This window comes from Mercenaria mercenaria, unplaced genomic scaffold, assembly GCF_021730395.1.
Source record: "Mercenaria mercenaria strain notata unplaced genomic scaffold, MADL_Memer_1 contig_578, whole genome shotgun sequence".
Classification (NCBI taxonomy): Eukaryota; Metazoa; Mollusca; class Bivalvia; order Venerida; family Veneridae; genus Mercenaria; species Mercenaria mercenaria.
Window position 1 is genome coordinate 14,409 of NW_026463458.1, and position 19,080 is coordinate 33,488.

Genomic DNA, 19,080 nt, shown 5'->3' on the forward strand with positions numbered 1-19,080 from the left:
TTCCAAAAGGGACAATTCACGAGAATGTTTTTAAATCTATACATTTCCCAGCAATTTATCTACAAAGTAAATATTTCAAATATTTTAGCCTACATCGAGTTTCATTTACTTCAAGAAATCATTTAACCTTTATCATGCTGGACACGATTGAGTCTGCCTTTGCGACTAGTGTAGATCATGATCAGTCTGCACATCCAAGCAGTCTAATCATGATCTGCACTATTCGCTATTCAGTCAGTACAGTTAATGGTACTGTCCAAACTGAAAGTTGGACAAGTTCATTATAGAAATTTAGCAGGGTAATGTTTAACTTACCATATCTAGTTCTCTCCCTTTTGACAGTTGGAACAGCAGGAACTTCTCCTCCGATATTCTGTGTTTCCATGTGAAGGAAGTGCTTTATCTCCTCCCACTTTAACTCCATGCTGTCAAGTCCAGCAGATCCTACAGACCGTTTACGAGATACTGGTTTCACAACAGTCTGAGGCTCAGAAACAGTTCGCTTGCGACTTACCCTCGCCTGCGAGGGTTGTGTATTTAGAAGTCTTTGCAATGTTGTAAAGTCTGAAATGTCAATTTCCTTAATGGTGGTCAGAGGTGCTTTAGCCTCAGTGACAACCTGTGGCACAACAAGTTCAGGTTTTACTGGAGTCATTGGCGTGAAAGACTTCTGATACTTCTCCCAACAACTTCCACTTGTCTCAACTGGCTCTGTTTTCACAACTGACATGGAAGCAACACTGGGTGTGTACTGAACACGACTGGTAGACGATACACGATTAACACTGCCCCCAGCCTGCCCCACCAGATCAAATGACCGCTCTTTCTCCAGAATATGGCCTGGTTCCTGCTTCACAATAGTTTCTGGAGCACTGGAACTAACATTCATCTCAAAGTTTATGTATGATTCAATGTCATCCAGTAAATCTACATTCATGTTCAATTCTGCCAAAGTTGGTGCAGACACATCTGGTGACTCAACTTTAATATACAAATCCTGGTTTGCGGGTTTCAAACTGTCACTCCACACCGACACCTCACCTGCATTTTGCATCATGCTAGAAATAGTGTTCTGACTAGCGGTAGCTGACACATCAGTCAGCGGGTAACTACTAATGTCTTGGGACACTTCATACTGAGCCTTCAGATCAAAGTCATCAGTTGTAGTCCCAGTATCCATGCTTGTGCATGTTGTATTTATGCCCATAGTGCTTTGCATGTCTAGTTTTTCTTGTTCATATATGTGAAGAGAATTAGGGCTTGAAGCGTAAATACTAGCATCAGCAAAATCTGTAGATAGCGGTAAGTCTCCACAGGTGTATATATATGGTGGATGGTCAACAACACCTGTCGTAAATCCACTCTCCATTGTCTCTGCTATTTCTTTTGGCTGAAAAAAAAAAGGACTTAAATTAAAAAGCAGACAATAGCAGTAAATTAGTCTGCAAAACTTATTTGTAATGTCTGTAGAACAAAACATTAGAATTTCTGGATTTTCAAAACACAGTTTCTGGATTTTTAAAATATATAAAATTTCTTCAACATCACTTGATTTTAAAAATACTTACAATCTGGATTAAAAAAAAAATTCTGGACAATAACAAAATTCTAAATTTTCATGTTACTAAACGTTTTTGTTGAATGCGTAATATTTGCAACTAATATTTGCAAATAATGTCACTTGCGATTTTTAAATATTTGTGAATATTAATCTACATCACGACACTATGTATCCCAATTTACTAGCTGCTTTTCATGAAATTGTTTTATTTAACAAATCAACAATATATAAAACTATAAAATGCTTAATAGCAGAAAAGCACATGTCTCTCCCAAAGCATAGTAGTAACAGGCAAGAAGTCAATAGGGGACAGGAGCAAGTCAAAGAGACACAGAGGTTGGCTTAGTGACTGAAATACAAAAGGGATCATCTATTTAGCATGTCCAATCATCCCATGAGGTTTCAATGTTCTGGGTCAAGTGATTCTCAAGTTATGGATTGGAAACCATTTTCCATGTTCTGGCCCCTGTGACCTTGACCTCTGAAATAATAGCCGAAGATATTTAGGAGTCATCTACTAGGCATGTCCGATTATCCTGTGAAGTTTTAACATTCTGGGTCAAGTGGTTCTCAAATTCTGGATTGGAAATGGTTTTCCATGTTCTGGCCCTGTGACCTTGACCTTTGATTGAGTGATCCCAAAAAATAGGGATAATCTACTCTGCATGTCCAATCATATATGAAGTTTCAACATTCTGGATCAAGTGTTTTTCTAGTTATTGATCAGAAACAGTTTTCCATGTTCAGGCCACTGTGACCTTGACCTTTGATGAAGTGGCCCCAAAGGAGCATGGGTCATCTACTCTAATTAAGTCCTATCACCCTATGAAGTTTGAAGGTTCTAAGTCAAATCGTTTTCCAGTTATTGATTGGAAATGAAGTGTAACCGATTCTGGCCCCTGTGACCTTGACCTTTGATCGAGCAACCCCAAAATCAATAGGGATCATCTACCTGCATGTCCAATCATCCTATGAAGTTTCAACTTTCTGGGTCAAGTGGTTCTCAAGTTATTGATCGGAAATGGTTTTCCATTTTCAGACCCCTGTGACCTTGACCTTTGATCAAGCAACCCCAAAGTAAAAAGGGATCATCTACCCAGCATGTCAAATCATCCTATGAAGTTATTGATCGGAAATGGTTATCCATATTCAGGCTCCTGTGACCTTGACCTTTGAAGGAGTGACACCAAAAACACCCATTGTAGGTCAAATGGTTCTCCAGTTATTGATCAGAAGTTTAGTGTGACAGACGGACGGACAAGGCAAAAACTTGTCTCCCCATGGGTACTGATTAGAACACTGAGGTACATAGGATTTTTCGCATTTCTAAGTTCAACTGATATTATATTTCTCAGATTCACAATATAAGCACCTGAGTCTACAAACTTACTTAGATTAACATATTTGCAAAATAAATACAATATAAGGGATTTCTTCAGTTCTTTAAAGCAGGTATCATCAGTACCATATTTAGTTTCATTACACTGAATTTTACTGTCAAGTTTCAGTGAACATGCATGTCATCTTCAATATACCTCTGATATACTACACTAAGTCTTGGTGACAATAATTTTTGAAGTTTCATAATTCTTAACCATTACATATTAATACAGTACAAAATTGAGAACCATATAAAAGCCACGTAATATTAGCTTATTATATAAAAAAAAAAAACCAGAACATTTACCAAAAGTTTCTATGTTGAAAAGGGGTATAATTTTGTAAATTTAAGTTGGAGATATGGAACCTAGCGATATAATATAAATGGAGTCTGAAAGTATTCAGTACAATAATTTTGATCAAACTTTCTCAGACAGCGATTTATAAATTAATGGTTAAAATAAATGCTACTATCAGTAAACTTCAATATGTTACTACAAAATAATGTACTCCAGACAACTACTTATATCAAGGTAAAATTATAATTGGTGTCTGTGAACATCTGTTAAAATACAAGTCATATATCTGTTTAACCCTGATCCGTCATTCATGTTCACTGAAAACTTACTGAATAGCGAACAGTGTAGACCAAGATCTGAGCATATACAACCGTGCAGGCTAATGTTGGTCGCAAAGGCAAAATTCATTTAATACATTGAATTTTACAGTCAAGTGTAAAATCACTTGCCACCAGCAGGCTAAAGGTTTATTATTTATTTTAGCCTTTTTCAAACAAAAGAAATTTAAACTAGAATGTGTCTGTAGGACACAGGGTGTGCACTCCCCCACTCCCCGCCCCCAGTTCATTTGTCACAAATTAGAGAAATAATTTAAATATTTGCGGTCTTAATGGGGTATAGCCTCAAAAACATTTTAAGAAAAGGATTCATTATTCCAGGCCATATACTTTTTGAGTTTATAATGAGCATCACAAACAAAAAATCCATTATTTTGGCTATTTCAAGGGTCATAACTCTGTAATAAATGCTAAGATTCTCAAGAAAAATACCAAGTGTGCAAGGTCTCATTATGATAAAGACTCAAGCAAGGTTTCATGAATTTACATCACTTTTTGAGCTAGGCACATAATTAGGTGAAAATGTGCATTTTTTGACTATTTCAGGGGCCATAACTTTAAAAATGGGGAAGGAGCCAGCAAAAAAATAAGAGGTGTGCAAGTTCATATCATGATAAAGACTCATGTAAGTTTTCATCCATTTATATCATATACTTTTTGAGCTAAGTGTGTCACAAAGTGAAAATGAGCATTTTTGACTATTTCAGGGGCCAAAACTCTAACAAGAGGGCCATAAAGGCCCTGTATCGCTCACCTGACCTATTGACCTAAAGATCATCAAGATTAACATTGACCTAGATTCAACCTGGACCTTGAGACCATCAAGATTAACATTCTGACCAAAATTCATAAAGATACAGTCATAAATGTGGCCTCTATAATGTTAAAAAGCTTTTCCTTTGATTTGACCAGATGACCAGTTTTGACCCCAGATGACCCAATATTGAACTCGTCCATGATTTTATTGAGAGTAATATTCTGACCAAGTTTCATTAAGATTGGGCCAAAATTGTGACCTCTAGTGTTAACAAGATTTTCCTTTGATTTGACCTGGTGACCTAGTTTTCGACCCCAGATGACCCAATATCAAACTTGTCCAAGATTTTATTAAGAGTAATATTCTGACCAAGTTTCATTAAGATTGGGCTAAAATTGTGACCTCTAGAGTGTTAACAAGCTTTTCCTTTGATTTGACCTGGTGACTTAGTGACCCTATATCAAACTCATCCAAGATTTTATTGAGAGTAATATTCTGACCAAGTTTCAATAAGACTGGACCAAAATTAGGACCTCTAGAGTGTTAACAAGCTTTTCCTTTGATCTGAACTGGTGACCTAGTTCTCGACCCCTGATGACCCAATATTGAACTTGTCCAAGATTTTATTGAGGGTAACATTCTGACCAAGTTTCATTAAGACTGGGCCAAAATTATGACCTCTAAGTGTTAACAGTCAAATTGTTGACGACGGACGAACGACAACGGACGACAGACACAGGGCGATCACAAAAGTTCACCTTTGAGCACTTCGTGCTCAGGTGAGCTAAAAACAGGGGGCGAAGGCAGATAAAAAAATAGGTGCGCAAGTTCATATCATGATAAAGACACATGCAAGGTTTCATCAATTTATATTAAATACTTTTTTAGCTAGGCATGTCACAAGGTAAAAATGTGCATTTCTGACTATTTCAGATGCCATAACTCTGGAAATAGGGGGCGGACCCAGATGAAAAATAGGAGGTGCGTAAGTTAATATCATGATTAAGACTCATGCAAGGTTTCATGAATCTATATCAACTTTCTGAGCTAGGGGTGTCACAAGGTGAAAATGTGCATTTTTGACTATTTCAGGGGCCATAACTCTGGAAATAGGGGGCAGAGCCAGACGAAAAATAGGTGCGCAAGTTCAGATTGTGAAAAAGATCAAGGTTTCATCAATTTATATCAAATACTTTTTGAGCTAGGCACGTCACGAACTTCGGACGGACGGACGGACGGACAGACGCATGGACAGAGCAAATCTATAATGCTGAAATTCAATATAAAACAACTCTTGGTAATTAATTCACATAATTTCACTTTCAGACAAAATCATAGTACACTTGTAACAATTTTCTGATTTTGAATTTTATCATCTAGATATCTAACATAAAGGATTATTCCTGAGGACCGTCTCACTATGTTATTTCTTTGTTTCTCCACCAATCACTACGTACTATAAAATCAATATTGTTTCAATTAGCCTTTAGCCTGCTAAGTGATTCTGCCTTTGCGACCAATACAGATCAAGGTCATGGTCTGCACTGTTCGCTATTCAGTCAATAAATTTTCAGTTAACACCCCTTTGAATAATATTAAGTGGTACTGTTCAAATTGAATGACGGACCAGTCTATTTTAGAAATTTAGCAGGCTAAGGATTAATATGAATCCTAACTAAGATCCACTAAAAGTAGTTGTTCTGGCACGTACAGACAGTCACAACACACTTACCCTATCCTTGGCCCCTATCCTACCACCAGTCATGTGCGACGGGACTTTTACACCACTTTTATCTGTACTTTGCTCAAACTGCGGACTAGAGTTTCTGAACTGGCCAGTAGGTGTTTGTTGGTTGCTTCCTCCTTGACTTATGTTTGTGAACTGTCTTGTAAGCTGCTGCTGTTGCTGCAAAGCTCTTTGCTGCTGCTGAGCTTTTATCGTATGCTGCAGAAGCAGTAGCTGTTTTCTTATATTTTCGTGCTGCTGAAGTTTTGTAATTTGTTGCTGACTAGGTAGTTCCTGCTGAACAATACCCTGTGGCACACTCAACTCTTCCGTTCCCTGTTTTTGTGTTATCAGCTGTTGTTGCCCACTCGACTGTAATGTCGTAGGAGATAACTGTTGCTGTTGTTCACGAATTTGTTGTTGTCGCTGCAATCTAAACTGTAAAAGTTTCTCTGCTGTAAAATTTCTCAACAGTAACTGTCTTATTAGATCCGACCCCGGTCTACGTGTTGCTGTCGACAGTGGTGGTGGACTAACAGCTGGTTCTTCAGCTTGTGTTATGACAGGCAACTCCCTAACAACTTCTCTTGCCTGTCCGACACCTTGTCCTTGATAATGTGCCGGTTTCTGCTCTGTGTAGTTGTTAATGTTTTGTTGACACAGTTCACTGGGACTAGATGTTGCTGTTGGTATGCTGTACTGTGGTGGCCTTCCTCTACTATCTGGTGTATTTACATGTGTAAGATTCGAACTTTGGTGCGGATAAGCTACAAGGACCAGTCCTGGACTAGAATGAACAGCACTCAGTGAGTTGGTAACAGTAGTAACTGCACGGCCACTCGCAGTCGTCGACAAACTCTCAGCTCTATAAATAGAAAGTCAAGAGTCAATAATTTATCTGGTATAATATAATAATAATAATACAATAGGGTCCTTGACTATTAGACATTAAATATATGTATGACACAATCATGTATAATCTTGTGGCCCTTCAAAAGGACCATTTGAACTAAGTTGGGAGGGGACTTTACAATGATGCTGCAAACCAAGTTTCCATTAGTGGCTCACAAAACTTCTATTTTTAGATCTAGCAGACCCTAAAAGGGGCCAAGTACCCCCATTTTAACAAAATTGGGAGTCACCCTGTAATTATGCTACAAGCCATGTTTGATGAAGCACCATCAAGCTGTTCATAGAAAGTTGTACATAGTTTTTCTACTTATAGCAAAGGTGGCCCCTAAAAGGGCCAAGCACCCGGGGCATATGAACAAATTGGCAGAGGAACTTTTAATGATGCTACAGACCAAGTTTGATCAAGATTCCTTCAATGGTTCATGAGAAGAAGTCTTTTAAAGATTTTTCTAATTTTAGCTTTAGCAGCAACTAAAAGGGACCAAGAATGCTCATACAAATAAATCTACAGTGATGCAACATATTAAGTTTGACTGAAAATCTATTAAGCAGAATGATGATGAGAAGAAGTCATTAAACGTTGGGTTTTTTTTTTCATATTTTTAGCTTTAGTGGCCCCTAAAAGGAGCCAAATGCATCCATTTGAGCAAATTGGGAGAAGACCTTAAAATGATGCTACAATATCAAGTTTGATTAAGATCCATCTAACAATTCATAATGAGTTGTTTAAAGATTTTTCAATTTTTAAACTTTGGAAGCCCCTGAAAAGGGCCAAGTGACCACCCCCCACGCACCCCCATCCCACAACCCCCAACACACACACACAAACAAATTTGTGAGAACCTTACAGCGATGCTACAGACTAAGTTTGATAAAGATCCAGGAGTTGGTTCATGAGAAAAAGTTTTTCTATTTTTAGCTCTAGTGGCCCCTATAAGGGGACAAAAGCTGTCATTTGAACAAATCCAGGAGGTAATCTTGTCAGGATCTTACAGACCAAGTTTGGTGCGATTCTGACCAATAGTTTTAAAGGAGATGTTTATTTAAACTTCAGATGACCGACAAAGGACTCCAGACCATCCATCTATTCTAATAGCCCACCCAGAACTAATTTTCCTGCATTTCTGTCAGTAAATACTATATTTCTAAGCCTTCACAAGAAATACAGTAATCATTTCCCGACATCTTAAAAATTTTCATTTTTCTTTGTCATGTTTGTGGTCGCACAATTTTGAGATCTGTCTCTTTAAACAACAATTATTTTTTAAGTCAATAAACAACAAGAGCTGTCGTTAGACAGCCAAGCTCGACTATTCGAAATATTGTCACAGAAGCAGGAAATTATTACCCAAAATGTTAAATATCAAAAGAGTTTTAAGTTCCGAAACGGGACATTTGACCAAAATGCATATTAGAGTTATGGGACTTGATGCTATCAACTAGTTTTATAACCCCGAAGAAACATGTTAAGTTTCAATTCCATATCTGCATTAGTTTTGGAGATAACTTGCATGTAAAACTTTAACCAGAATTTTCTAAGTCCAAAAGGGGGCATAATTTGCTCAAAATACATGTTAAGAGTTATGGAACTTGACCCAGTGAGGTTGGTAACTGACCTAGAAAAAGAATAAATAAGTTTCAAATCTATATGCCTTTTAGTAATAGCTGTGTGTACTTGCACGCAAAACTTTAACCAGAATTTTCTAAGTCCAAAAGGGGGCATAATTTGGCTAAAATACATGTCAGAGTTATGGGACTTGATTCTATCAACTAGTTTTATAACCCCGAAGACACATGTGAAGTTTCAATTTAATATCTGCATTAGTTTTGGAGATAGTAACTTGCATGTTAAACTTTAACCAGGATTTTCTAAGTCCAAAAGGGGGCATAATTTGGCTAAAATACATGTCAGAGTTATAGGATTTGACCCAGTGAGGTAGGTAATTGATCTAGAAAAAGAAAAAATAAGTTTCAAATCTATATGCCTTTTAGTAATGGCTGTATGTACTTGCACGCAAAACTTTAACCAAAATTTTCTAAGTCCAAAAGGGGGCATAATTTGGCAAAAATGAAGGTCAGAGTTATGGGACTTGATTCTATCAACTAGTTTTATAACCCCGAAGACACATGTGAAGTTTCAATTTAATATCTGCATTAGTTTTGGAGATAGTAACTTGCATGTAAAACTTTAACCAGGATTTTCTAAGTCCAAAAGGGGGCATAATTTGGCTAAAACACATGTCAGAGTTATAGGACTTGACCAGTGAAGTAGGTAATTGATCTAGAAAAAGAAAAAATAAGTTTCAAATCTATATGCCTTTTAGTAATAGCTGTATGTACTTGCACGCAAAACTTTAACCAAAATTTTCTAAGTCCAAAAGGGGGCATAATTTGGCTAAAATGAAGGTCAGAGTTATGGGACTTGGTGCTATCAACTAGTTTTATAACCCCGAAGACACGTGAAGTTTCAATTCAATATCTGCATTAGTTTTGGAGATAGTAACTTGCATGTAAAACTTTAACCAGAATTTTCTAAGTCCAAAAGGGGGCATAATTTGCTCAAAATACATGTTAGAGTTATGGAACTTGACCCAGTGAGGTTGGTAATTGACCTAGAAAAAGAATAAATAAGTTTCAAAGCTATATGCCTTTAAATGATAGCTGTATGTACTTGCATGCAAAAACTTAACCAAGGTGTGACGCCGACGCCGACGCCGACGCCAGGGTGAGTAGAATAGCTAGACTATTCTTCGAATAGTCGAGCTAAAAAGGGAAAAATGCATTTACCTATTGCAATATCTATTGTGCAGAACCATCAGCAATCCTATTCACTATGTTAACTGTCATGTCACAATTTAACTACAAATGCTACTGATTATTGAAAACAACACTATATTTTCATCTTAAATTTTTCCTTCTATCACAAAAAATCCAATATAACTGGAGGCTATTTTTAAATTACATTTTAACTGGATGATGAGAAATAATTTCTTAAAATAAAATATATATCTCAAAAAGATGCTTACAATAACCATTAGCAATCACTTTGATATAATTATAAAGACCCAAGCATTCTTCAGTAATGGTATACAGTTCAAAGAATTTCACATTTCACCTTCAACAGCCACATGCCATCACCTTTTTATCTAAAACCCTGTCTGTATTTCATTCAGGTATATTTTTTTTATTTTTCCAGTTTCAAGGACACCATGTCCTTTACCCTGTCAGTATGATCTTGAGTTTGATGAAAAAACAGCTGTATAAAGCTTATTGTAATGCCGGTGTTGACCATTTAGCACTATGACCATAACCATAAACCTTGACCTCCTGAGATATATATCAGACATAATCACTGGACATAATATCAGACTATTATTAAATTTTATAAGACATATATCATACAGACATTTATCAGACATAATTACAATGTATATGGTATCAAGCAGTACTGGGCTTGTCTTTTTTGCTATAAATGCCATGTCAGGCCTTTCACTGCCCTCCACCCCCTCCCCCCTACACACACACACTCATTTTGATGCACTGCTTAATTTTTGTTCATTTTTTTTTGTGTGTAACTCACACAGGATACTACTGATCACCAGAAATAAGAAATAATGAAGAAATTCTTCCTCTAAACCCATTTAAAAAACAAGAGGGCCAAAATGGCCCTAAGTCGCTCACCAGAGTAACACACCATAACAGTGTAAACATGTTTGACCTAGTGACCCAGTTTTTGACATCACATGACTCAGTTTTAAACTAATCTGTGTTTTAAAGGAGATAAACATTCTGATCAAGTTTCATGAAGATTGGAGCAAAAATATGGCCTCTAGTGTGTTTTTTCTTCGATTTACCCTAGTGACCCCCTAGTTTTTTACCCAACCGGACCCAATTTTTAACCCGTCTGAGATTTCACAGAGACAAATATTCTGGCCAATTTTCATTAAGACTGGACCAAAAATGTCGCCTGAATGTAAACAAGCATTTTCTTTAATTTGACCTAGTGACCTAGTTTTTGACAACATGACCCAGATTAGAACCCGTCCATTTCATGAAACATTCTGACAAAGTTTTGTGAAGATTGGAGCAAAAAGTGGCCTCTTTGAGTGTATAAACAAGCTTTCCCTTTGATTACCATGTTACCAAGTTTTTGACCCTACATGACCCAGATTCATAATCATACAAGCCTTCATGATACCAAATATTTTGACTGTTTTATGAAGACAGAATAAAATTTGTGACCTAGTTTTTTGACTCAATGTGACCCAAAACTCATTTGTGATTTCATGGAGACAAACAGTCTGACCAAGTTTCATGCACATCAATGAAAAATGCAGCCACTATTGCATACACAAGGTGTGTCTTTGATTTGACCAGGTGACCTAGTTTTTGACCCCATATGACCCATATTAGAACCTGACATAGATTTCACCAAGAAAATCAGATTAAATTTCATGAATATCCATTGAAAACTGCAGCCCCTATTGCACACACATAGTTTTTCTTTGATCTGACAGGGTGACCTAGTTTTAGACCCCAGATTACCCATATTCCAACTTTAACTAGATTTCATCAAAAAAAACATTCTGACCAATTCTCAAGAGTTTTAAACATAAAATGTGGTTTCTAGAGTGTTAACAAGACTTTCCTTTGATCTAACCTAGTGACCTAGTTTTTGACCCCACATGACCCAGATTCAAACTTTGCCTAGAGGTCATCAAGATAAATAATCTGACCAAGTTTCATGAAGATAGGATCATAAATGTGGCCTCTAAAGTGTTAGATTTTCCTTTGATCTGGCCTACTGACCTAGTTTTTGACCCCACATGACCCAGTTTCAAACTTGGCCTAGAGAGAGACCATCAAGGCAAATATTCTGACCAAGTTTCATGAAAAATTGGTTCATAACTGTGGCCTCTAGAGTGTTAACAAGGCAAATGTTGACGCACAACGGAACCCTCCCATGCATCAGACGAATATTACAATACAAAAAAGGACGTTGATGGGCGCCAGACAATGACCAGTCATAATAGCTCACCTTGAGCAGTCTCAGCTAAAAATGGATGAACATTAATCTAGCAACTGACCTAAAGAACTCTATGATGTTTCTCTAAAATTAAACTCCAAAGTTATATCATAGACTCTTTTACGCATGCTCATCTCACAAAATATGTATCTTGGATGACTGGGTAGGTAATTTTCACTCTAATTTTCAACCCTTGACCAAATGACCCCAAAAACAACAAGTGACCAGCTTATGTCATCCTAAATAAAAGTTTAGAAGCAATGATAGGCGAAAGTGTCTCAAGTTCAATTTTTAACCCAAAATGACCTTGACCTTTGAACTACTGACCTCCAGCAATTGTACTACATATTTGACAATCAAAGCCCCTGTGTTCCAAAGCTATTGCTATTGACCAGTGTCCTGTGAACTTGACCTTTAACCTACTGATATAAAAAGCTAAGACCATAATGAATAAGCCTAATTATTTTGACAGAAGCATCCTCAATTTATTACCAAAAAAATACTTTCTCTCCCGCATAGACGTACTGACCCCTTCAAACAATAGGGGTTATCTACCCAGACCTGTGGAGGTTGCAGGACATGAGATCAAACATTGTCCAGTTAAAGGAAAGAAACTTTTTTCAGTTTTAAGTCACTGTGATCACTAACCTACCAAAACAAAAATGTCATCTTATAAATGAGGTCTTCAGACAAAATCCTACGAAGTTTGACAGCCATAGGCATAAGCTGATCTATCAGCATAGTAAAACAATATAAAATTTTGGGAAGGCATTAAAAAATAACAACATGGGAATTCTTCCAGTTTCCGGTTTTAAAAACATTAACCCTTGCAACAAACTGTGTAAACATATTTACTGTTTTTATAGGAATAATAAAATAAAATATTCCTTTTACATCAACTGCTTCTATCAACTTTCAATATATTTGAATACTGTCACAGAAAAAAGACATGCAGGTTATGCAAGGCTCAAGGTTATGTTTACAATATACAATATATTTGCTGTCTTTTATCCAGAACAATGACCTATAATTTAACCCCAAATAACTTTCTGACTCAATGGGTATGAAAAGTACTATAATTACTGGCAATATTTTCCTGTGTTGTACAACTTCTGCAGCCTTTTACACTTTGTTAATCTTTTTCAATGTTTCTGTGATTTTTTTTAGATCAATATACCAAACTGACATTATGTAAGATCTATAAACCTGATAGATATGGAAGTTCAACATACCCAGTACACTTAATCTGAGATCAACATACCAAGCAGGCATAATTATTGTGCAAACAACATACTGGTAGAAATGATGTGAGATCATTACAAAACAAGTGATGATGAAAGATTAAATAAAATGATGAGATCAACATACCATGTAGCCATGATGTGAGATCAACATACTTGGTAGACATGGTGTTAAGATCATAGTGTCCTGACAGACACCTGAGATCAACATACCAGGTAAATTTGATGATAAATGTATCCCAGTATTAGTGTAAACTTGATGAATAAAATGGCTACTGGCTATATATTTAGAGAACTGAATGACAAGTATACAATAACCTATATTCTGTAGCCTAACATAAAAGTACACCAAGATTTTATGACTTTATTTCTGAAGAAAAGTTAAATTAGTTTTTACTTGTTTTTACAAGGTTACTGCTCAGCAACAGAAGTCCCCTAAACTAAAGGACATTAAATGTCATATTTGCTGCTATAAGAACCACAGATTTTTGTATTTAAACTTGGTTAACCTAGAGCAAGGCGAGTGGATATGTACTTTCGTATGTTGTGTCCTTGACCTTTGACCAAAGGACATAAAAAACAACAGGGATTAGCTGCCGATTACAGGCAACCATAATATGAGCCGTGCCATGGGAAAACCAACATAGTGGCTTTACAACCAGCATGAATCCAGACCAGCCTGCGCATCCGCGCAGTCTGGTCAGGATCCATGCTGTTCGCTTTCAAAGCCTATAGCAAATAGAGAAACTGTTAGCGAACAGCATGGATCCTGACCAGACTGCGCAGATGCGCAGGCTGGTCTGGATTCATGCTGGTCGCAAAGCCACTATGTTGGTTTTCTCACGGCACAGCTCATATGAAGACAACAGTCAAAGCATTCTTTAATTAAGGAGCGGAAACTGTTTTCAGTCCAGGTCACTGTGACCTTGACTTCTGATCAACAGTAGGTATTATCTACTGACAATAGACCAAAGCCTTCCTTAACAATAGAGCAGACACTGTTTTAGTCTCAAAGGCTCCTGTGTCCTTAACTTTTGACCTACAGACCCCAGAGACCATAGGGGTCATATTCTGACCATAAGCAATCATCCTATAAAGCACTGTAAGCCCATGTGTTAATAAGTTACTAAAGAAACTATTTTCAGCCTCAAGGTCACTGTGACCTTGACCTTTAGACTACTGACCCCCAAAACAATAAAGGTCAACTTCTGATCAAAGGCAACCATTAAATGAAATTTATTGACTGTAGGCCAATGCAGAGCTAGCCTTACTCGTTTGGCTTGTCGGGATGACTTCTTTAATGATCTGCTATTTTATAGTTGTTGATGAGACAGCGACAGTCAAAAGTTATCGCACTGTCCCAAAACATCCTATTATTTGGACTAATGCACAGAGAAAGCCATTTTCTGTCTCAAGGTCACTGTTACCTTGACCTTTGATCTATTGCATTCTCAAAACAATATTGGTCATCTATGACAGGCAATCATCTTAAGTTTGACAACTTTTAAGCCCACTAGTTCTTTAGATACTGAGCAGAAACCGTTTTCAGTCTCAAAGTCATCATGATTTTGACCTATAATCTACTGACCCAAAACTAACAAGAGTGCCAGACTGTCACAAAATACGCCCGTCATCGAACTTGGCCTAATTCAAGGGGCATAATCCAAGAGTGCCTGGGGCGATTTTGGTGGTTATCATACTTGGCCAAGATATTATGCCCACAAACATTGTCAGCAAGTTTGGTGAAGATCGAATGAAAACTGTTTGACTCAAGAGTGTGGACGAGACTAAATTCGTAGTTTTTTTAGTAATTCAAGAGCCATAATCCAAGTGCCTAGGACGATTTGGCTAGTTATCAAACCTGGCTGTGATATTATGCCCTCAAACATTGTCAGCAAGTTTGGTGAAGATCGGATGAATACTGATTGACTTAGAGAGCAGACAAGGCTAAATTCGCTGTTTTTCGAGTAATTCAAGAGCCATAATCCAAAAGTGCCTGAGACGATTTCGTTGGTTATCGAACTTGGTCGAGATATTATGCCCACAAAGATTGTCAGCAAGTTTGGTGAAGATCCGATGAAAACTGTTTGACTTACAGAGCGGACATGCTGTCGACGTCGCCTGCCCGTCCGTCGCCGCGGGTGTTCACATAATACGCCCCGCTCTTTCAGAGACGGGCGTATAAAAAGGTCATCTACTGATCACAGGCAAACATCCTATGAAGTTTGAATATTGTGAAACCCAGCATTCTCTAGTTATTGATCAGAAACCAACAGTCTACTCACACACCATTAGACTGGCAGACTGCAACAAGTAAGACAGGCCAACCATGAGCAAATCTCTTCTTCAAAGGAGGCTAGGGCATAATAAATTATTATAATAAACCAAATAGACTCACTGAACTTCCTTTGTTGACTATATTTGTTGTCACTTTCCACTTAGAGGCAATTTTTCAAAGTCGTTATCAACATTTTGAAAGGTAAATAAAATATTCCAAGTCTTTGTCAGCAGCAGCACTGTAAAATCATCATATAATGATTAACAGTTGTACATCTAATGTTCTAGATGGGCTGAAGTTATATGATTTTGACCTTGACCTTTTACTGCTGATCAGGAACTATTCAGAACTAAATTCAGGACACTGTGACCTTGACCTCTGACTCTCAAAGCAACACCTGGGTCACTTATTGGCCATTAATGTTTAAGTTTACAATTCATAGGCCTGTTGTTCCGAGAGTCTACTGACATATATCTACAGGATTATACATAGTCTTTGAAGATGAAAGGAAATATTCAAGATACAAGAAAATATTGATTTCTAGAAATATAAAATTTAGTTGAAAATACATCATGGTTCTAAATCAAAGGGTATTGCAAATTTACTCAAGACATGCCAATTGAAGGGTTCCCTTTTAAATATTAAAAGTTTAAAATTAGAACAATCAGAACATTAATTTTGACCTTTCAAACTAATTTTGCCCTATTGCACCAGATTCTGTTTTAGTAAGCATATCAATAATAAATGATTAAAATTATACTGTTATCTGAATTAATGAAACATGACAGATTCATTCTTATAAATTTACAATGTCAAATGGTGCACAAGATTTAAACAGGGTTCCATAAAACAATATGTTAGTATTATTCATGCAATAAAATATTTTAACAAAGTAAGCAGATTCACCAAGAGATGAAGAGGTTTCCAATTTCATGGAACTGTAACTAGTGTAGCTATATTAGAGGCATACTATCAGAACAATAAGTATTATACATCATTAATTAAAATTAAAGTATTAAGACAGCATATTAACTACATTAGTTCATTAAATAATAACTACATTTTGATAACATCAATAGGTCTGACATATCAAAATTATCAAATCAATAGGGTGTGCCTGTCATATCAAAATTATGTGGTTGTGTTAGATTCCCAAACTTAAAGTAATAGTACTTAAAATTTACTTCTACTGTCATTAAACTTCTTAAAAAGGACAATTTTTTCTTCTCAAATGGCAATGAATATTTAAATGCTGTTGTAACGTAAATTTCATGATAAAACATAGAAGTACTTACAAATAAATAATTAATTGATACTTACCCTGACATGTCACTCATTATCATATCCAAAAATAGACTGACACATACTCTCTCTCATACATGTGGTCATGTCCAAAATTAAAAAGAAAGTGATTTTTTTCTAAGTATATAAGATAATCTATTTATAACATCCTATTCAAACCTCCAAATTTTACTTTTCAGTTTAAAAGTACACAGCATGATAGGCCTTCAAATAAGAAGTCCTTTTCTTTGTTCATTTTTTTTTTTTGGCAAACTACCAGCTGATTGACTAAATTTTACTGCAGAAACAAAGAAAGTCAATAAAATTTAATGTTGAACAAAAAAAAGTACCGAGCAAACAATATATAACTTGGTAGTTAATCATCATAAAAATTAATAAATAAATAAGATGGTTGTCCATGTTGTAATACAAAATTTGGCATGGTTACCTAACAAGTACCAGGTCAACCAGGACAAATCAAAACCACAACTATCCTATGATCTGGGTGTCGCCATAAAAAAATAATGTTACTCACGATATTGTATTCGATGACTTAGCTTTATGTTGATAAGGGCAACAATCCCAGAATCACTTCAACAAAACTCATGCGTTAAGGTTGCGCAACATTTTGACAGACCACAGATCGCTGTCCAAACGTCACGCAAATAATCAAGAATACAATTCACCTACCTTGCTAATTCTTGCAACAATCGTCCAACAAGGCCTTCTTTGTCGGTTTGCTGTCGGGTATCCACAATTCACAACGTGATAAACCCGTAAAATACAGGTGAAATAGTCAATGTTTACATTATAAGCAATCCAACATGGAGTTTTGTTTTGGTTCTGTGAGAAATTGCGGGAACAGCTGTCACATGAGTTCGCCGACGTCAGAAAGTCCCAGTTTTAGTCCAATCACATTCTAGAATTTTAAAGACTCCCCCTTCCGACCTAAATTTATCTTGGGAGAGTATCACAACAACAAAGACAGAAACGAAAATAATTTGCATTAAAAACGACTTAAAAAGAAGAAATTGGTGTTAAAGAACGAACAGACCTTGATACACTATCTTTTTTTACATATAAAAGGGTGTTTTACATCAGGACTGGGATATTTTAGGCGGAAAACCAAATTACGGCCTTCGAGAAAAATGATGAAATCATTCTATTTATAGCTCTAGGTCATGGTCGGTTGTGTTTTGTTTTGATCACGCATGCAATGTCTATAAATAGGCTGAATGACCTACATACACCTGAAAACAGCTGATCCACAACTTGTGTACTGTGCATTGTGCATGGTGAACTTTCCGTAACATGTAACTGTCAATATTTATGACCTTTCTTACATATATATAGGTCAAGTCTAATTTAAGCAACACAGAATGCATGCCACTTAAACCAAAGAAGTATATTAAAAATACATATTTATCATTATTTATTTTTATAGCTCTTTGCTTAAACAAAAAATGTGTGCCATTCATTTACCACCTTACAACAGATAGGGTTGTCCCTCTTGAGGTTTTAAGTTGCAGCCGCCACTCCTCCAACTAAAATTAATAATTTTCTGGTAAGAGTTAATTAGTGCTTTACACCTGGCACATCGAATCATGGAAATTCTGTGTTTTAAAGGTGGTAAATCATATTAAAGCAACATTTTAGAACATTTTTCACTTTCCATATATGTTCCATATGCCTATCTATTAGAGATTTATGTAAGGTACAAAAAGGCACATTACATAGTGTTAGATCCCTGTTACAAATTTATATCTTGTTGACTTTTGGAAAATTTTGTTATTGTCCCCCTTTAATAAGAAATTATTTAAAAAGTATTTTATATATATCAGGATATTTTAACAATCTTAACCAAAACACAAGTTTTAAAACTGTGCCTGGCTTCTGAATTCATTTATTTCCCATCCATCTTGGTTAACCGAGATAGCAAATGGCAGGCAATAATAATTTTCCAAACTTGCATTTCTAATGAATTGCAACTTAGTTTAACCCTTATCATGCTGGATACGATTGATTCTGCCTTTGTGACCAGTGTAGATCATGATCAGCCTGCACATCTGTGCAATCTGATCAAGATCTGCAGTGTTCACTATTCAGTCAGTATCTTTTTTGGTAAACACCCCTTTTAACTTTTAATGGTACTGTCCAAATTGAAAGATGGACAAGTTCATTATATAGAAATTTAGCAGGGTAAGGGTTAATACATAGCTGTTAATGCAAATATTATTATTATTATTATCTTTACCGGAAGTGATGGCGTCACGTCATTTAT

General features: G+C 36.3%; 1 protein-coding gene across 1 annotated transcript in view; it reads right to left on the bottom strand.

Moving 5' to 3' along the window:
- Positions 1-17,854, bottom strand: part of LOC128554625 (protein CREBRF homolog) — a 30,646-nt gene extending 12,792 nt beyond the window's left edge. Inside the window, exons 1-3 of the mRNA XM_053535911.1 lie at positions 17,490-17,854; positions 6,068-6,926; positions 316-1,390 (exon numbers count right to left, since the gene is read on the bottom strand). Coding sequence (XP_053391886.1) covers positions 316-1,390; positions 6,068-6,100 — 1,108 coding nt within the window. The 5' untranslated portion in view covers positions 6,101-6,926; positions 17,490-17,854. The remainder of the gene's footprint in view (positions 1-315; positions 1,391-6,067; positions 6,927-17,489) is intronic.
- Between the last annotated feature and the right edge of the window lie 1,226 nt (positions 17,855-19,080).